Genomic DNA, 17372 nt, shown 5'->3' on the forward strand with positions numbered 1-17372 from the left:
TAGTACTCACTCTTACAAATACTATGTTTAGTGAGATCTACGATAATTGCGTATTCTAATTGTCTACCTTGAACAGTATGTAGGTTATATAGCTACGTTTAAAATAGTACATAAGACATATACAAACCCCATTTCAACATCAGGAGCCAGTAGGTTTTTATCAACATTATCCACTTCGATACGAGGTCTAAATGCAGCATGCAAAAACAATATGCTACTAACTAAAAGGCATACGATGATCTCATACGATGATTCTCAATACATTAAACTACAGGTGATATACAAATTAATTTACAAGCATTACCGTTACCATATACATTACGCGAACCAAAAACGTCTTTAGAGCGTGGTTTATGGTCAATACCATTCGGTAGAGTTGTAAATGAAAACATTCTAGATACAAATTATTTGCATAATGCCCATACCGCATCAATCTATCTATCATGAACGAACCACCGCCACTAGCGTATTATAAATTTGTAATACACTGCGTGCTGGCTTTACGACAATGTTACAGATACTCACTGATGTATCAACGCCTCGGGTAGCGGTTCCCAGATCATCTGCGAGCCCTCCCTCAGTCCGATACCGAAACCTTCTTTTTCCTGAAAAAAAAAAAGTCATTTTTACGTAGTAAATAATTATGTAGGCACTTTACATAACGTATTTGTAAACGCATTCGTGATGGAAAAAATCTATAAAGTTTATTTTGAATAATTTCCGTATTTATTATATTTATAGACAAATATCATCGGTCACTAATTTCAATGGAGATTACACACATGAGTAGGGTTACACACCTACGAGTAGTGTATCGATAAGCAAGTCGATAAACAATCACTTGAATATTTTGTATGAAGTGCGTTCTTCAATGTATTAAAAATATTTTCTAAATCATACGAACCTTTAGGATCTTCTTCTCGACGGATAGAGTTCGTGAGACATATCGATAATCGCGCGAGTACCGCATCAGATATCGTGTTACCGACACCAAAAAGCTCGAAATGAACGCCCAAGCGGTTTCCATGAAACGCTTCAGCTTTTCAAATGCAGTCTCTTGTTCTAAAATAAAATTAAAAGTATTTATGTTTGTAAAAAAAAAAGACTGAGGATGATAATGTTACTAATAAAGGTAAGGTTGTCATAAAATTACGCCTTTTTAGTAGCATTAATTCAAATTAACTAGTATTGGCAATATTCTGTAATAATACAGGGTATACATGTATGTATAATTAAATTGGACCGTCGAAATACCTACCTACTAGACTACTAATTTAAAACCAAATCGACAAGGTTAATAAATAAATTTCATTTAAACCTACAGCGATCCGCAGTTTATTTTACTAACGGTAGAGCGTATTGTAAGTCCTCTCGAGTACGTACCACGGACTGTCTATGTCTGATTGTGCAGTCTATGAGATTTGGTAACCACTTGACACCAGATGAAGCCGTGAGCACGTATGTATAATCTACGGAATAAAGTAAATGAAAGTAAAACGACTTTTTTTTAAGATTCTTGAGTGTATCTGGTTGTTGTGTTAGTGAAATCTCTACTTTAGGGACATTTTACGGCGTTTTTTTTTCTTCTAATTTAGAAACCACGCATCGAACAATATCGTACACAATAGCGCAGATTCTTAATAATGATTCCGGGTTTGATAACTGTATTTGAATGACGTCTCTTTCTGTATACCTACCGGGCAATGGTGCGTAGTCGTCTATGTCAGAGCCGGGCGGATCGCCTTCTCTCTCACCTAAAGCCGGTTTCACATCTCCCTCTTGTACAATTTCCCCTTGTGATTGCTTCCTTCGAACCTGTGCCAACTCTTTCATATAAATCATAAAAAATACATTTGCGCATACACATTTTAATAAAGCGTTTCATGTTATTAGACTGTAATTTATAATGTAATAATTTACTCATAAATATTGAACGTAAGTGTATGGCAATCTATAAAAGGTAAAATATGTTATAAAAAGTTTGTTAAATATCGGAGTATTCGATTTCACATCGTAGTGAATGACAAGACCAAAATAAAATGAGCCGTGCAAGGATTTAAAAGCGTTAACACTGCTTAGCAGTTATTAGTTAGCGCAAACATGCTGCCGATTTATTTATATTTAACGTGGTCCTGTAATAAAAGAAAAACAGAGTCGCCAAACAAGCAAAGTATTAGGAAATTCTGAAAAATAAATATAATATTAAATAATGAAATTGTCATATTTGGGATGAAGATTGCTTGTGATAGTTTTTGTAATGATTGTGGATGGCACTCACATACCCTATGGTCCGCGCGCGAGCTCCGAGAATTTTAAGGAATGTTGACGTAATGAGCTAGTGTTGTAATTAGTTGATATTGCGCTATCGATACTAACACATCTTAAGCCTCCGTGCGAGTGTAAATTATAAAATAGTTTTATGAGGCTTTATGAGGCCTCTAATGCTAAAACATGTTTATTATGCTAGTGCTCGTCATTCCTTTTTCATCAAATTAAATAGCTATTTGTGCAAACAAAAAGACTTAAAGTGTAAGACTACTTATATTAGAAAACACACGTAATTAACACTGCTATCGCAAAATTAAAAACAACGAGTCGGTAAGCGTACTCTCACGTTAAGGTCGACACTAGTACTGGGAGAGAGCGGGGTATGAAGCGACGGTCGGGAGCGGTGCACGCCCGCCCGCTTCCTCAGCCCCCGAATCCTCGGAGCTCGCGCACGGACTGTATATAATTATATGATTCAGACAGCGTTACGGTCCAAGAACCCACATTAAACCAATTTTATATTGAACTTTGGTATTCGAACATAATAAAATACTTCGCGGTGATTAGAGTATTAATGAATAAATAGAGAAAATAAGAAAAAAGAAATAAAACCATTTGCGGAAACAATTTGTGCGACATCTAGCATGATTTTTTTCTACTATGCCAGAAACAATAGACACTCGAAAGTATACAATATACAAAAATGCATTGTACAAAAATATTTATACAAAATTACCTAAAATTAAAGAAATCTGTACTTACAGCATTAAAAAATGTAATATTGGATGTACATTATGTATTTATATTTATTTATGAATTGTATTAGATGATCGTCTAAGAATATCCAAAGAGAGAGAGAGAGACCTTACCTTATTTTGATAAATGGTAGCGCTTAGTTTGAAGATTTTCAGGAAGAAATTAAACGTATATCATTTTTAAGTCAAATTGTGAGTTTATAATCACAATAACTTTTTCAATCAGTTGTGTATTATTTGAATAAAAAATTACAACACATTGATCTAAATCAATTCTAATTACTGTAGATTGGGGGAATAGGAACTAGGGGTAGAATTGGGACAAATTTGGGTTGTCACAATGCTTTTGTGAGATTTAAATATATTTTTTGAATTGAAAAGGATTATTTACTGTTTAAAAATACTAAATAGTTTAATTTAGTCATCAGAGTTTTGTGAATGATTACAGATATTGAAAAATTAATTAACTAAAGGTAAGTACCTACCTAACAACTAAATAGTGCCAGCCCTATCGAAAATCTATTGTCCCCATACATGACCCGATTCACCCAAAAGCCAAGGTGAATCAGGTCAAGCTAGCTTTTTAAGTTTTGGTGTATATTTTTTAATGAGCTATGTATGCATCGTATATGAAAATTTAAGCCTCCGGAACCATTTTAATCTCAATTTTATTGGTATTACCCTAAAAAAACCGCTGAAAAGTTGTCTTGGAATTAAAAAGCGTTCCCAATCCCCCCAATCCACTGCAATGAAATGAAGCAAATTATTTTCCTTAATAGTATTGCGGTGTGGTTTGTAGTAGGACGGGTTTACCTCATGCGGATAGGAGAGCGGGTAGCTGCCGAGCGAGAGATGCCGCGAGGAGCGCACGGCGGGCGCGGAGGCGCGGCGCAGCGACACGGCGCGCTGCACGTCCGTCTTGATCGCGGTGGACACGAACTGACCCGCCACACACCCGCACACGTAAGCGCGCACGCACTCCACCCCGTGCCCGACGCTACCCAGCGTTGCTTACTAACTGTATCGGTAAATCAGCAGAGGCAACACTCGCCTCTCCAGATATACGATACAAATCTTCGAGCCACTTCAGACGGCGGCTAGTCTAAGAGCTCTCTTGGAATACATATTGATAAGGTTTTTTTTTCCGAATCGTTTCTACATCGCGCACGGTATGGAGGCGTGGCTGTGCATTAGTAATACAGGACAAAGAGTTAGTCACCTTAAGCTGCATTGCACATATATATCTCTAAACATGTATAACTTAATTCATTCGATCATGCGCTTTTTACGAATGTACCTACACACTTCGCTATTATAATAAACGCATGCCCACTACCAAGGACGACTAAAATTCCCACAAAAATCTACACAAATCGGACATAACTGAAAACATTAATTCCCAAGCAATTATATCAATTTCATTAAAGAGTCCTTTGATATAACAAACAAGCATAGTAAAGGAGCACCGTTTTCACAAAATTCCCGACTCCAACATTAAAATAATGTAAGCGATAAACAAGGTCGTACCTTGCCGAATCCCATTTCTTTAGGCGCGTCTTCGTCGGAACTGGATTCGTCGTCTTTCATATGGATGTCGGTGTCATCGAACTCATCAAACATGTAGTAATCGCCGGAACGAATAGCTGTATATACACAACTCTGTTAAATTCCATTTCACATCAAATTACACGTAACTAGAGTTGAAAAAATCGTTATAATATGTTCATTTAAGTGTGACCAAAAATTTTTACTTTAGTTTATCAAAAGATGATATTTCATTAGGACATTAAAGTTAACAAAATTTAAAGAAAATTCTAGTTACGTTCTTTTTTTTAAATATTTAATAATATTACAAACGTGTCTGAGTGATTCCATAAAAAAAAAACACAAAATACGCTTGTGCTAGTGGTGATTGCTTGCGAATATTTAAAAACAATCAAATGTGGGAATTCATAAAAACATAATACCAGTGTATTTATTTAACAGAAAAAAAAAATCTAGGAGACCAGCACACATACATGCATATAAAGCCTTACAAACAATCATGCGATCAAATAAGCCGGCAAAACAGCACAATTATTTTTTTACATTATATTACAAGATCCCAAATTAATAGAGAGCGACATGAAGGGTGTCCCCGCCACGATGTTACTTGCCTAAATACCAAAAGCTGCGGAGGGTTAGAAACGCAGATACAAGGTTAGAGCGAATTTCGACTGAACGTTACCCTTCTGATGGCTCGCGGGCGGCTTATACGGCGGCCTGTCTCGAACTACAAGAAAAAAGCACAACTCAACTCGCAAGTCGCTAACCGAACAGCACCCTACAACGTTTACGAGGAGCGCGTCCGAGACAAGCTCAGGATGTTAACAACACAACAGTTTTCAGGAGATTGTTATTAAGCGTAGACGAGAAGACAAAGTTGTTCCCTATACATCCCATTGAGAATGTTTGTAGAAAATGTAATTGCACACTTCTATTGAAATAGTTTCATGAAATTCTTTATGAATCCAATGTTACATTTTAAATGAACACCATTAGTTAACACGAGTATCTGTAGGCGAGTTTAGTACCGTGAAATTTTGTTTAGGTAATGAATTTCAAAATGTAACATTTTTGCATCGAAGTTTGGTGCAACAGCAAAAGGAAATCGAGTATTAAAAATGGTACACAGAAAAGTCAAGTCTTCATTATTGTTAACACGAACCAACACCCATTGTCCAATTGACAATTGATTTACCTTCGTGCCTCTTCGAATAAACTCTTCTCCTAAACGCGAATTCTGATTGAATTCCTATTTGGATAAAATTTTATAAATTAAAAATAAGAAGAATTTCAATGATGCTGTACAAATTTTTACATCGTGTCACAACGATTCAGTGTATATTCAGCCGCATGATGATAAACAGAGGCTCAGTAATAACTTTCGAAATGAACAAAACCAAATTCACGTCAATTGAATTAATTTTTTTTAAATTATTAATTTCAATTTCGAGGCGTTTATTTATATTCAATTGTGTAGATGCGATACCAGGTCCGAGGGTGGACAGTAAATTATTAAAAATTAATCAGACCAATTCTGCTTAATCTTAATTTAATAGTGTAAGAACGATTACTGAGCCTCAACGTGTCCCGCACTAATAAGTGCACATCGAAAATTAATCAATTACACGTATGGTGAGAGTGAGGCTCGGCGCGGCTGGACTGCGATATAAGGGACGTCCGCTGCAGGACGCTCGGGCTCGCGACCGTGTGGCGCCGGCGCACCGGGGGGGGAGAGAACACCGGGTACGACTCCTCCGGACTGCGGGCGCGGGGGTTCAACTCCGACGAGGGGGGGGACTCGAACGATATGCGTCGCGGCTCCAGGTACGCCTCGAGAGAGACGGTCATGAGGGCAGAGGACGGGGAGGGCGGGCCGGGCGCGGGCAGCGCTGCCGGGAGGGGCAGGGGCGACGGGGTGGGGGAGCGGGAGGGTGGTGCGGAGGGTTCACTGAGCGGGGTGTGGAAGCCGCGCTGGGAGGCGGGACTGTCGGGCGTGTGGTAGCCGCGGCCCGACGTGTCGGAGTCTCCGCGCACCAGCGGCACTTGTTCCGACTGGCCACCGGGACTCTCCTCGTCCTCTTCTGCTTCAACGAGGCGCGAAGTAACAACAATTTTAACGGTTCAATTACAATTGAAAGTAATTTACGGGATGTTAATTGAAAATCGAATGCAACACTACGATTTCTGTGATTCATTTGATACAATTCCGTAATGCTGAGTTTACCGATAAGAGTTTATTCAGAAATATCCTATGAATAAAATGGAAAACAAAATATTCTTTCTTACCGATATCGTGGTGAGGTGGTTCTTTACTAATAACACCCTGTATTTTCTTTTGATTTGCTTTGATCCTCTCCATTTTAACTTTGATTTTCTCTAATATCTTTTTCTCTTGTTCCTCTTGAACCAACATTTGTTTTTGTCGTAATTCTTCGATCAACTCGGCTCCTCTGTAAAACGTGATGCCATTGGTGAACGCCTATGCCGAGACGAAGTTTAAATTTGTGTGAAAGCTGACGTCCGATACATACCTGGACGCGAGTACTGTGGTGGCTTTACTTTCATCGATGACTCTAAAGAAATAATAGCTATGGAACAGACGGCGCTGTAATATCAGAAACGCAAAACAAACTCCGTCCCAAGCGAGTCCTATGTCTTCTTGAGGCACCGAACATATAGGATCCTGAAATGTTTTAACAAACTCTTACATCAGTTCTCAGATAAAATTATAACACATTCACATCATCATTATCCTGCCCGTCTCCCAGTCACCTGGGGTCGGCGCAACATGTTTTCTTCTTCCATACTCTTCTATCATATACCATTTCTTCGGCCACTCCCTTCTTACCCATATCGTCTTTCACGCAATCCATCCATTTCTTCTTAAGTCTACCTCTTTGTCTATATCCTTCCACATTCATAGTTAACATTCTCTTACCAACCTCATTTTCATTTCGTCTCATCACATGTCCATACCATCCCAAACGCACACTTCTCAGCTTCTCTGTCACGGGTGCCACTTTCAGACTCCCTTTAACATATTCATTCCGTATTCTATCCATTCTCGTAACTCCACACATCCATCGCAACATTCGCATCTCTGCTGCATGCAACCGCATTCACATCAACGGCCATTACCTTTTCATAGTTCATCTTGATGAACCTGGCGATGTTTCCGCCGGCGAACTTATCGACGCAGCCGATACCCAGCAGCTGCACCAGCCAGCAGGCGTGCTCCTGCAGAACCGAGATGAACAGACAGCCCGGTATCTGCAGCAACGACTTCACCACTACAACAGACACGTTGTACCGAAGTAGCCACGACCACCTGTAGATTTTTATTTTTATTTATTGCTTAGATGGGTGGACGTGCTCACAGCCCACCTGGTGTTAAGTGGTTACTGGAGCCCATAGACATCTATGACATAAATGCGCCACCCACCTTAAGATATAAGTTCTAAGGTCTCAATACAACGGCTGCCCCACCCATCAAACCGAAACGCATTACGGCTTCACGGCAGCAATAGGCAGAGTGTTGGTACCTACCCGCACGGACTCACAAGAGGTTCTACCACCTAGAAATCAGATAATTTCGTTTGTTTTTACTTACCACTGTAAAATCGCTACTTTCGGTCTCAAATAAAAGTCAGTTCCTTGCCATAGGAAAATAAACGAGCCGATTAGATATCCCATTGAGAAAAGATTGACTCGGTTGGTGCCCGTCATGAACATTATGGCTAGAGTAACCCACAGCATCCCTAAAAACACCATGCGTTTCACTACGTCCAGCCACGTACTGTAAACAAAAAAACAATGATAAAATTTAATCCTTTAAAGATCTAGCACTTATTTCATGAGGTATACTTATCTGATATAGTTTTACGATATTTAATGCTAAATTAAATTGTAACGTCGGCAAAACAATTATCTTTACTGGTATGAAGGGTAAGATATTCAACCGTAATCAATTGAACTAAGCTATTGTCAGGTCAGCTACACTGACCGGACGGGGTGTTGGTACTTATGGCTTATACTTAAGAAAGCTAGGCAGGTAGAAAGGTAGGCAGCGGCTTGGCTGGTAGGCAGCGGTTTGGCTTTGCCCCTGGCATAGCTGAAGTCCATGTGCGACGGTAACCACTCATCATCCGGTGGGCCGTATGCTCGTCTGCCTACAAGGGCAATAAAAAAAAAGCTACACGTACGTCACACAACCAAGGAAATCCGGAACAGGGTTGACGAAGTTCGGAGTTTCCCAGTCCTTGCCGATGTCTTCGCTGTTGGAGCCGCCGGGATACTCCGCGCCGTGCGCTTTCTCGAGCCGGAACACGCGGAGCTGTCTCGTCGCGAACAGCAGCAGGAAGTAATCGAAGATCAGTTTGATGGCGTGCGGGGGCTCCTCGGCGTACGGCAGGAACAACCACGTGCGGATGTGCTTCATGCGCTGCGGAACACGACGTCGAACAAAACATATTAATGGTGCTTAATTTGATATCAAATTCAAAACCTTAGGCTTCGGCTGATTCGGCCTCGGGCTGATCCAAATTAAAAAAAAAATTTTTTTTGCGAAATTACTAGTAGTAAGTTGCACAGATAGATACTATCGCTCTACCGATTTCTGTTGCAAAGCAGTGGTGCAGTGTATAAAAAATGAGACGGCCGTTATGTAATAGAATTGAGACTAAGACCTCGTGTCCCAAGGTGAATAAAGGTAATCAATAAAGTCGTTTTCTCTGGGTATCCATTGATGCATCGCATGCCACTTAAAACGATTTCTTTTAATTGCAAGATCATACCGAGGAATCCCCACTCCAAGGGTAGGACACGCACAGCTGCGGCAGGAAGCCGACCGCCACCATGTACTGCACGGGCACGAAGAAGGTGACGAAGCAGGCGAAGGCCGGCCACAGCCGAGCCTGGCGCGCCCGCCGCGCCGCCACCAGCGCCAGCAGCCACGCCGCGTACAGCACGGCGTACACGTCCATGCGGGACCCGATCACGCCTATCAGGCAGATCAGCGTCACCTAGAACCGAACCACTTGTCATCGTCTATTCTAATTTAAAATTATCCGAGCGTAATCGAGTCGGTAAAACATGAAATATTATATTTCTCCTACCTACACCGAAAGTTCGGTTTTCGTCCCGCTGTACAGGGAAGAAAGTTTAACTTTTCCTCCCTGGGTACTGACAAGTGCGCATGCGCGTTAGTGTCTACGTCTGCTCTCGCGCACCTAGAATTCTCCGCCATTGTTGTGCTCGGGTGATTTGCAATATTGTGTTTAGTGTAAAAGTGAAATAAACAAAAGGCAATAAGATTTAATAGTGAAGTATTAAACAAAGATGAGTTCATCAGACAATCCTTATTCAATTAGTAGTAGTTTATTTAAAAATTAAAAAACAGTGAAATTGTTTTATTTATGAGTAAATAAAAAAGTTCGTTTAGCTTATTAGCTCATCGAAAACTCACCTCCACTCCGAATTTGTAAAATCCGTAATTAACTAAATATTTAATGCAGTGGATCAAGTCTTTGTCGGCGTCCTTGCGCGTGATATCGGGAAACATCACTTTTTCTCTCTCTTTAGGCGTCATTTCTAATTCCCTGAAAAAATAAGGAAGTTACTCAGGGAGACAAACGATATTTGGTTCTTCAAAATTATAGCACTATTCATGAAATAATAGAGTTTATTATTGACAGATCTTATTGTGCATATTATTTAGGCTGGAATGGTTAGTGATGAGAGCATGTGATATCTGAAAGGATTCCAAATCATATCGTGCAAAATCAAACAATTAGGGTTGGCGGGGACTCTTTTGGGGGATTTTTTTGTTCATTTGATATCGATATTGATTACTTTGATATAATTGTTTCTGTATTTTTAATTGTAGTTGTGTATTAGTAATGTATTGTTTGTTTAATACTTGTTTATATGATTGCTTTGCATAAGGTACTCCCATTACGGTTTTTTATTACCTTATAGTCTGTTGTCGATAGGTGACCAAGGAATAGAACGTAAACACAGCTATCAGTCCTATATAGCCTTTGAGTAGAACCACTAGAGGTTTCTCACGTGTCGCCTTGTGGAACCCGATCCATTCTGCGTTGTTGTACGTGTTCGTGACTACGTTCGTCGATGTCTCGTTAGCTTCAACCTAAAAATGTAACAGCTGATTCATACTAATTTCTTTTAATAGTTCTTTAATATTTAAATACAAATCATCAGCCAGGATCAGTAATTAGTTTTAATAACCATTATAGTTTTTATAAACATATAGTGTTTATTAATATTTAACATTTGTGCTATCTATACTAATATATAAATCTACAGTGATTTTTACGGATGTTCCGTTATAACTACTGAACCATGCATTCGATTGGCTTGAAACTTGGTATCCATGTAGAAAATATATGTACTTAATGGATAGGCTAATATTTATATCAGTGTTGGACTCCCTACACCAGTTGCGGGGGCGTTAATGATGAGAATCTTTGTGGGAGCGAGAAATGATAATGTTAATTTTAAATGACCAGCGAAGCGGAGAGTTACAGCTGGTCACCAATAAGCTTACAACACGCCCAGTGATGTGGTAGGGCTCTGCTCTGAAGTCGGCTGATAACGTATGGTAAGCAAAAACATTAGAAATTAAATTTAAAATTAATCAATACAAAATACTCACTGAGGTACAATTAACTTCGAACAAAGAATGTTTGATATAATCAATCTGATAGACCATTTTCGCCATAAAATAAACGCTTATTAGAGTTGATATGAATAACACGCATATTCTTTGTTTCCGCGAACTGAACCACAGAGCTGGTGATATTATTATCATGATGGGAACGTGCATTGCGCATACCTGAAAATAAAATAAAAATTATCAAAAAACTCAACACAAAAGCTAGTCACTGAAAAACCACCAAGGTACTGTAGGTGCGCGAGTTCATGTCCATCCTGAGGAATGCGGTAGTGCTGTGACCTAATTAATTATGGTAATGTCGATAATTACTACCGATTTAGTCAACAGCTGTCAATTTGGTTTAATGTAAATTAAGGTAATTTTGCAATTTATGAAATAAAATAAATGTGATAAGTAATTGCTTATTTATTTCTAATAGAGAAAAATATTCTTTAAATTCCAATTCAATCACTATCGAATGAAAGACAACCGACAGATCAGAATCGGAATCAGTATGTATCTTTTTTCAGTAGGTTTTTTTTCTATCTGAACTTGTTGGAAGCGTTGGAACAGTCATGGTTAAATAACACAATAGCGTTAGCGTAAATTTTCGATAACGATAAGCGCGCGTCACAACCGTCACGAACAACACTCGACGTCAGAAAAATGCGGGGAGGCGGGCGAAGGTGGGGCGAGCTGTCCCCCGCGCGTCGCCTCTGGCCCCGATGGACATGAACTCGCGCGCATACAGTACACGAATGTCATTTCTCAAACAAAAAAAAACAAAAACTCGGCTTAGCTTAGATAATGTGAACTATTATTATTAGAACCAAACTATAATTTTTTGTTAAAAGTTTTTGCTGAGTAATCAAATTTTTTTTTTTTTTTTCATTTTTTGTATACCCTACCCGCTTTCACTCTCACGCACACATTATACAACTAAGATTCCTTTTTATTTCGCAAATCGCAGTTTATACGAACAGTTCAATAAATCGTTTTAAGTAAATCAAAGAGATTTTACAACAGCGACGTACATACTACGTACATATCGAGGGGTGAAAGGTTATTTGATTTAAGCGACATTTCGCTTAATACGCGACATATTTTATCTTTGTAATTAAAGGTGCATTTTATATGTTATTAGCATCAACAGTTGCATGTTTTTAATTGAACACCAATTAACTTTACTCCATTCAAACAGATGAAGATTTTTTTTCGGATGATATTATTTTGTAGTCATCAAATTTAAATAAATATAAATTTAATAACGATCACGCCACGTTAACTGGTCCCGTGCTAAGTTCGTAAAGAAATTGTGTTACAGATACCAGATAACGAAAATAAATGTAAGATTTTTATTATACACATCTATACTAATATTATCAAATATAATAAAATATAAAGAGGAAAGATTTGTTTGTTTGTTTGTATTGGATAGGCTCCGAAACTACTGAACCGATTTGTAAAATTCTTTCACTTTTTGAAAGCTACACTATTCCCGAGTGACATAGGCTTAATTTTTTTATTATTTGGGATCCTTACTAATACTCCCAAGGTGTAAAAAAATTACCTAAAATATTATTTACATCGCGTGCCCTGCGAATGTACTACGACTTTGTAGAACACATTATTAATTACAAAATCGGGACAGCATATGTCTAACTATTATAGTTATGCAGCAATAAGTACTTTTTTATTTAAAAAAATAAAACAACGTCAAATATCGTTGAAATTTTTGTTAAAGACCCGAACAGAGCCGGGACGGGCCGCTAGTCCATATATAAAATGGCACTCCTGTAAATTTTCAAAAATCAAATACCCTTTCATCCCTCGATATGTACGCGAGCACTCACATTCATAACGCAGAGCAGCATGAGGGACAGGAATATGATCTTGATGAGGTGTATGTCGAGGTACACGAAGACTTTGTCGGTCCAGTGCCGCAGCGCGCGGCGGGCGGCAGTGAGCGCGTCCGCCAGCGCCGCCCTGAGCCCGCTCGACGCCCGCTCCGTCACGGTGGGCGCGTACGAGCGACTGCGCGACGCCTTCCTGCTCGGTTACAGAATTACACAACTAAATAAACAAATAATATTATAATGAGGATGAAATAAATAACTGCACTGAATAATCGAAATTATTGGTTAATTTATTAGTATTATAATATAGTATTCTATTGCTTCTTTCTACTTTAATTTTTATATGTGTGATTTTGGTGGCGTCAAATATTGCTTAAACCTCTTCCGAAATGTAAACATTTTGAGTTTTTTTTTTATGGTTGTTGTAGACCGACGAACTGTCCGTTGGTAAATCAGTGTGGCTAATGAACGTCAGCAATTCCATTAGCACTGCCCGTTAAATTTAAATGGTGCTGCAATTAAGTTTAGATGCAACGCGATGATGTTTCTTCATTGAGAAAGTCTTTCATTAGTACCCGTAGGGTATATTTTTGTCTCAACGTAATTGTTCTATCGATTATGAAAGGCACTATGCTATGATATAGGTAATTTAATTATGGAAGAGATCTGTAATAAAATGTTTATGGAAGCCCAAAAAGCTTCCCGCTACCCCTAGCTGGTTTGATGATGTACACCATAAAACTACCAAATCCTGACATGTATGAAACATAAAACATGAAGCCCAAAAGTAATTGCCTGTGTATAGATCTTCTAGCCCCGTTATTGACCGAGGACATCTCTAGTGAATGTTCAACTTCCGTCATGCTACCTTCCACAGAGGGTGGCTGCTCCTCTTCTAAAGGAAGTTGAGGAAGCTGAAATATTAAAATACACATCTCCTTAGAACATTTACTGTCGAAGTATATTCGCTACATACTAATAATAACACAAACTCTGAAATAATAATATATTTGTCGGAGAAGCCACAATTATTAACACAATCATCAGACATCGTAGGGGCGAATAGGGTGATCGAGCGAAGCGAAATATTTAGTAGTTGTTTGAGGTGCTCCCTTGATCTCCTTTTTATCATCGCACCTCCCGCCATCGGAGCAGAATTCATCCATATTATCTGGAACCGCTGCGTTCATCGACAGTGCGTTTCCAGAGGTCTTTTTTGCCACGTACCATCCGGCTATGGAATGAGCTCCCCTCTAGGGTGTTTCCCGAGCGCTATGACATGTGATTCTTCGAAAGAGGCTTGTGGAGAGTATTCAACGGTAGGCAGCGGCTTGGCTCTGCCCCTGGCATTGCTGAAGTCCATGGGCGACGGTAACCACCCACCATCAGGTGGGCCGTGTGGTCGTCTGCCTACAAGAGCAGTAAAACAAAAAAAAACAACAATCACGTTTGTAGTCTTTGAACAATTTAGAAATCTTCTCTTGACGTTAGCAAACGAAAACGAATGACAGTTCTTTTATTTCTTTAAATTTCTGAACACATAAGTCGATAAAATAAAAATTACACTAATCCTACTTACGTCATCTTTCATAGTCGAAATGCCGGCTTGGCTCGGTCGACTGGACTCCGGCTCTTTCACTACACTATTGGTTCTGTACAGAAGAACAACATCTCGTACTATAATTCTTTTGACGATATCAATATTAATTGAAGGCATGAGTGGATGAAGGGGATAATATACAATTTTTTCTTTTTATTGCTAGATGGGTGGACGAGCTCACAGCCCACCTGATGTTAAGTGGTTACTGGAGCCCATAGACATCTACAACGTAAATGCGCCACCCATCTCGAGATATAAGTTATATGATACATTTTGAGATAACGGGCAACAAACTTTTGTTACTTGTACTTTTTCTTCGTACACAACACCTTCATCACAGGCAATTTCTAAAAATAGCCTTTCAACGCGGAATGTTAAGGTCTAATATGGTTTACAGGCACATAGCACCTTTATTCAATGTAAATGTAAAAACTAAAAAATCAAAAAAATGGTACTTAACCCCATCATCCACTCATGTCTCCAATTGTGATACGGGTTTACCTGGTCTTAGGATCCGAGAGCGCCATGAAGTCTTTGTGGAAATAGTGTACTTGCATTATCGTTATTATCAAGAACAACGTCGGTGTTAGCAGTTTGACGAACAGGTCGGCGGGGTGATACGGTTCCAGGCCGAGATCGTGTTGTCTGAAGGGAAACAAAAAAACATCAAACATACTTTTACTGGTGGTAGGACCTCTTGTGAGTCCGCGTGGGTAGGTACCACCACCCTGCCTATTGCTGCCGTGAAGCAGTAATGCGTTTCGATTTCAGGGGTGGGGCAGCCGTTGTTAATTTTTTATTTATTGCTTATATGGGTGGACCAGCTCACAGCCCAACTGGTGTTAATTGGTTACTGGAGCCCATAGACATTTACAACGCAAATGCGCCACCCACCTTGAGATATAAGTTCTAAGGTCTCAGCATACCTTAATACCAAAGTAAAGTACTTTGTACTGATAAATGGAAATTCTTTCTTTTTTTTGCAACTTACAATCTCTCGTTGATCAGGAGATACTCTTCTATGGTCTTCGAGAAGTTGTCGAATTGATAAACGTATATGAGAATTAGATTGATCATCGAATATATGATGACTGTTATCCAGAACACGTACATTAGTCGGCGCCACCAATACCAACTTATCTGAAATTAAACATCTCTCATTTTTTGTGTAACGAGTAAATAAAATTCAGGATAAGTGAGTTGGCGGTTAAATTCGAAGAGCTGACTTTTTTCTAACATTCAAACCGATTTTATCTCAATAATGAAACAAAATAATAACATCTTGTACAAATTAATTATAGCTGAAAGTTTTTGTAAGCAATGTGTTATTAATACAGCTATGCACTCCTTGGAAAGATATTTCGAGGAGACAAGTATGAAATACTTTGTTATCATAGGTGCATCCATAAAAGATTTTCTGGAAGAAACACATTTGTCGAACATGTTCTTCCAGATTTCACATTGCTAAAAATCACAACAAAATCTAACAAAGGAACAATATTAAATAATAATCTGTTATCGATTCCAAAAAGCGTTCTTCAACTTTCGTTAAAAATTAGGATTATTATATTACGAGCATTCTAGAAAACACCCATCAAATCGAGACTCACTTGAAACATGAGAATAAATCCGAGGAACAGGAACATGTATATGATCCGGAATATGGTCATACGGTCCCCGGTGATGCCGATGACGAACAGCATGATGACCACGACGTAGATCCAGTAGCGAGCGCACATCGCCCGCAGCCACTCGCCGAGCGCGCGCAGCAAGCGGGACCGGCTTTCCTCCTCCCTCTGCGCCTCTAGCACTGCGACGTCAACAATCCACGTTCAGATGCTTGCTTTTTTTAATACGCTTTTATTAGCTTCAGACGTATGTATGTTAGTATGTAACTGAATCTTTGAACATGATTTTGACCCCCTTCAAAACGTCGGATTGACTCGAAATTTGGTATACTTATTAAGAACCGATGACAATTCAAAACTAAAAAAAAATTATTAAAACTAACAAAATACGCTTTTATAGAAAAACCAATTAAATAATAGAAAATAAATCTTAATCAATTTGAATTAGAAATAGTGTAAGAAAAAATGATTTTATTGTAAAAAAAGCGTGGGGTGCATGGTATCAGTAGTTATAAATATTTTATGAACAGATATGACTATAAGGGTTATTTTAATAACATCCTGAAAAGCACCCCATGCTTTTTTTTACAACAAAATCATTTTTTCTTACACTATTTTTAATTCAAATTTATTAAAATTTATTTTCCTACCTATTCTAGTAACCTCGAGGGGTTATTCTAGATTCATCGAACTAGTAGGTGAGCTCACGGACTCCAACCAGGAGTGTCGCTAACGCTGACCCTAGCAAGAGCAGTGCTTCCCAGAATCTACCGCCGTATCAGAAACGCGACCCACTGAGAAGATCCGGCAAGAAACTCAGTTGGCTGATGCTTGCTAGTGTATCTCGATAATGTTTACGCCTCACAAAAAACCAAGTACATTTTACTTTGTAAAATAAATCACTATAGGATTTTCTATAATATAATACAAAGCATTTATCTTGAATCATTATTCCAATTGATTTAGAAGAACAACATACAACTAATTTCTTTACTGGATACAATGAATCGTCAAAGTTTACGACGAAAGCAATAATAATTGCTGGTA

The 17372-nt window shown here is 38.8% G+C and overlaps 1 protein-coding gene across 14 annotated transcripts in view; it reads right to left on the reverse strand.

The window, feature by feature from the left end:
- Positions 1–17372, reverse strand: part of Piezo (piezo type mechanosensitive ion channel component) — a 60027-nt gene that overhangs the window by 20101 nt on the left and 22554 nt on the right. For 4 of the 14 annotated variants that reach the window (XM_089727085.1, XM_089727082.1, XM_028176431.2 and 1 more), the window contains 23 exons: positions 16308–16507; positions 15689–15837; positions 15199–15342; positions 14677–14749; positions 13893–14011; positions 13095–13290; positions 11242–11421; positions 10538–10716; positions 10033–10165; positions 9362–9589; positions 8771–9009; positions 8179–8364; positions 7707–7896; positions 7100–7251; positions 6855–7018; positions 5764–5817; positions 5251–5295; positions 4551–4666; positions 3837–3962; positions 1698–1815; positions 905–1062; positions 526–605; positions 128–187 (listed from right to left, as the gene is read on the reverse strand). In XM_089727085.1, the coding sequence (XP_089583211.1) occupies positions 128–187; positions 526–605; positions 905–1062; positions 1698–1815; positions 3837–3962; positions 4551–4666; positions 5251–5295; positions 5764–5817; positions 6855–7018; positions 7100–7251; positions 7707–7896; positions 8179–8364; positions 8771–9009; positions 9362–9589; positions 10033–10165; positions 10538–10716; positions 11242–11421; positions 13095–13290; positions 13893–14011; positions 14677–14749; positions 15199–15342; positions 15689–15837; positions 16308–16507 (3289 nt within the window). The remainder of the gene's footprint in view (positions 1–127; positions 188–525; positions 606–904; positions 1063–1697; positions 1816–3836; positions 3963–4550; positions 4667–5250; positions 5296–5763; positions 5818–6854; positions 7019–7099; positions 7252–7706; positions 7897–8178; positions 8365–8770; positions 9010–9361; positions 9590–10032; positions 10166–10537; positions 10717–11241; positions 11422–13094; positions 13291–13892; positions 14012–14676; positions 14750–15198; positions 15343–15688; positions 15838–16307; positions 16508–17372) is intronic. The other 10 variants (XM_089727080.1, XM_089727079.1, XM_089727087.1 and 7 more) reach the window with 7 other exon arrangements.

The sequence above is a fragment of the Bombyx mandarina genome, chromosome 04 (genome assembly GCF_030267445.1).
Source record: "Bombyx mandarina strain Sakado chromosome 04, ASM3026744v2".
In the NCBI taxonomy this organism is placed as follows: domain Eukaryota; kingdom Metazoa; phylum Arthropoda; class Insecta; order Lepidoptera; family Bombycidae; genus Bombyx; species Bombyx mandarina.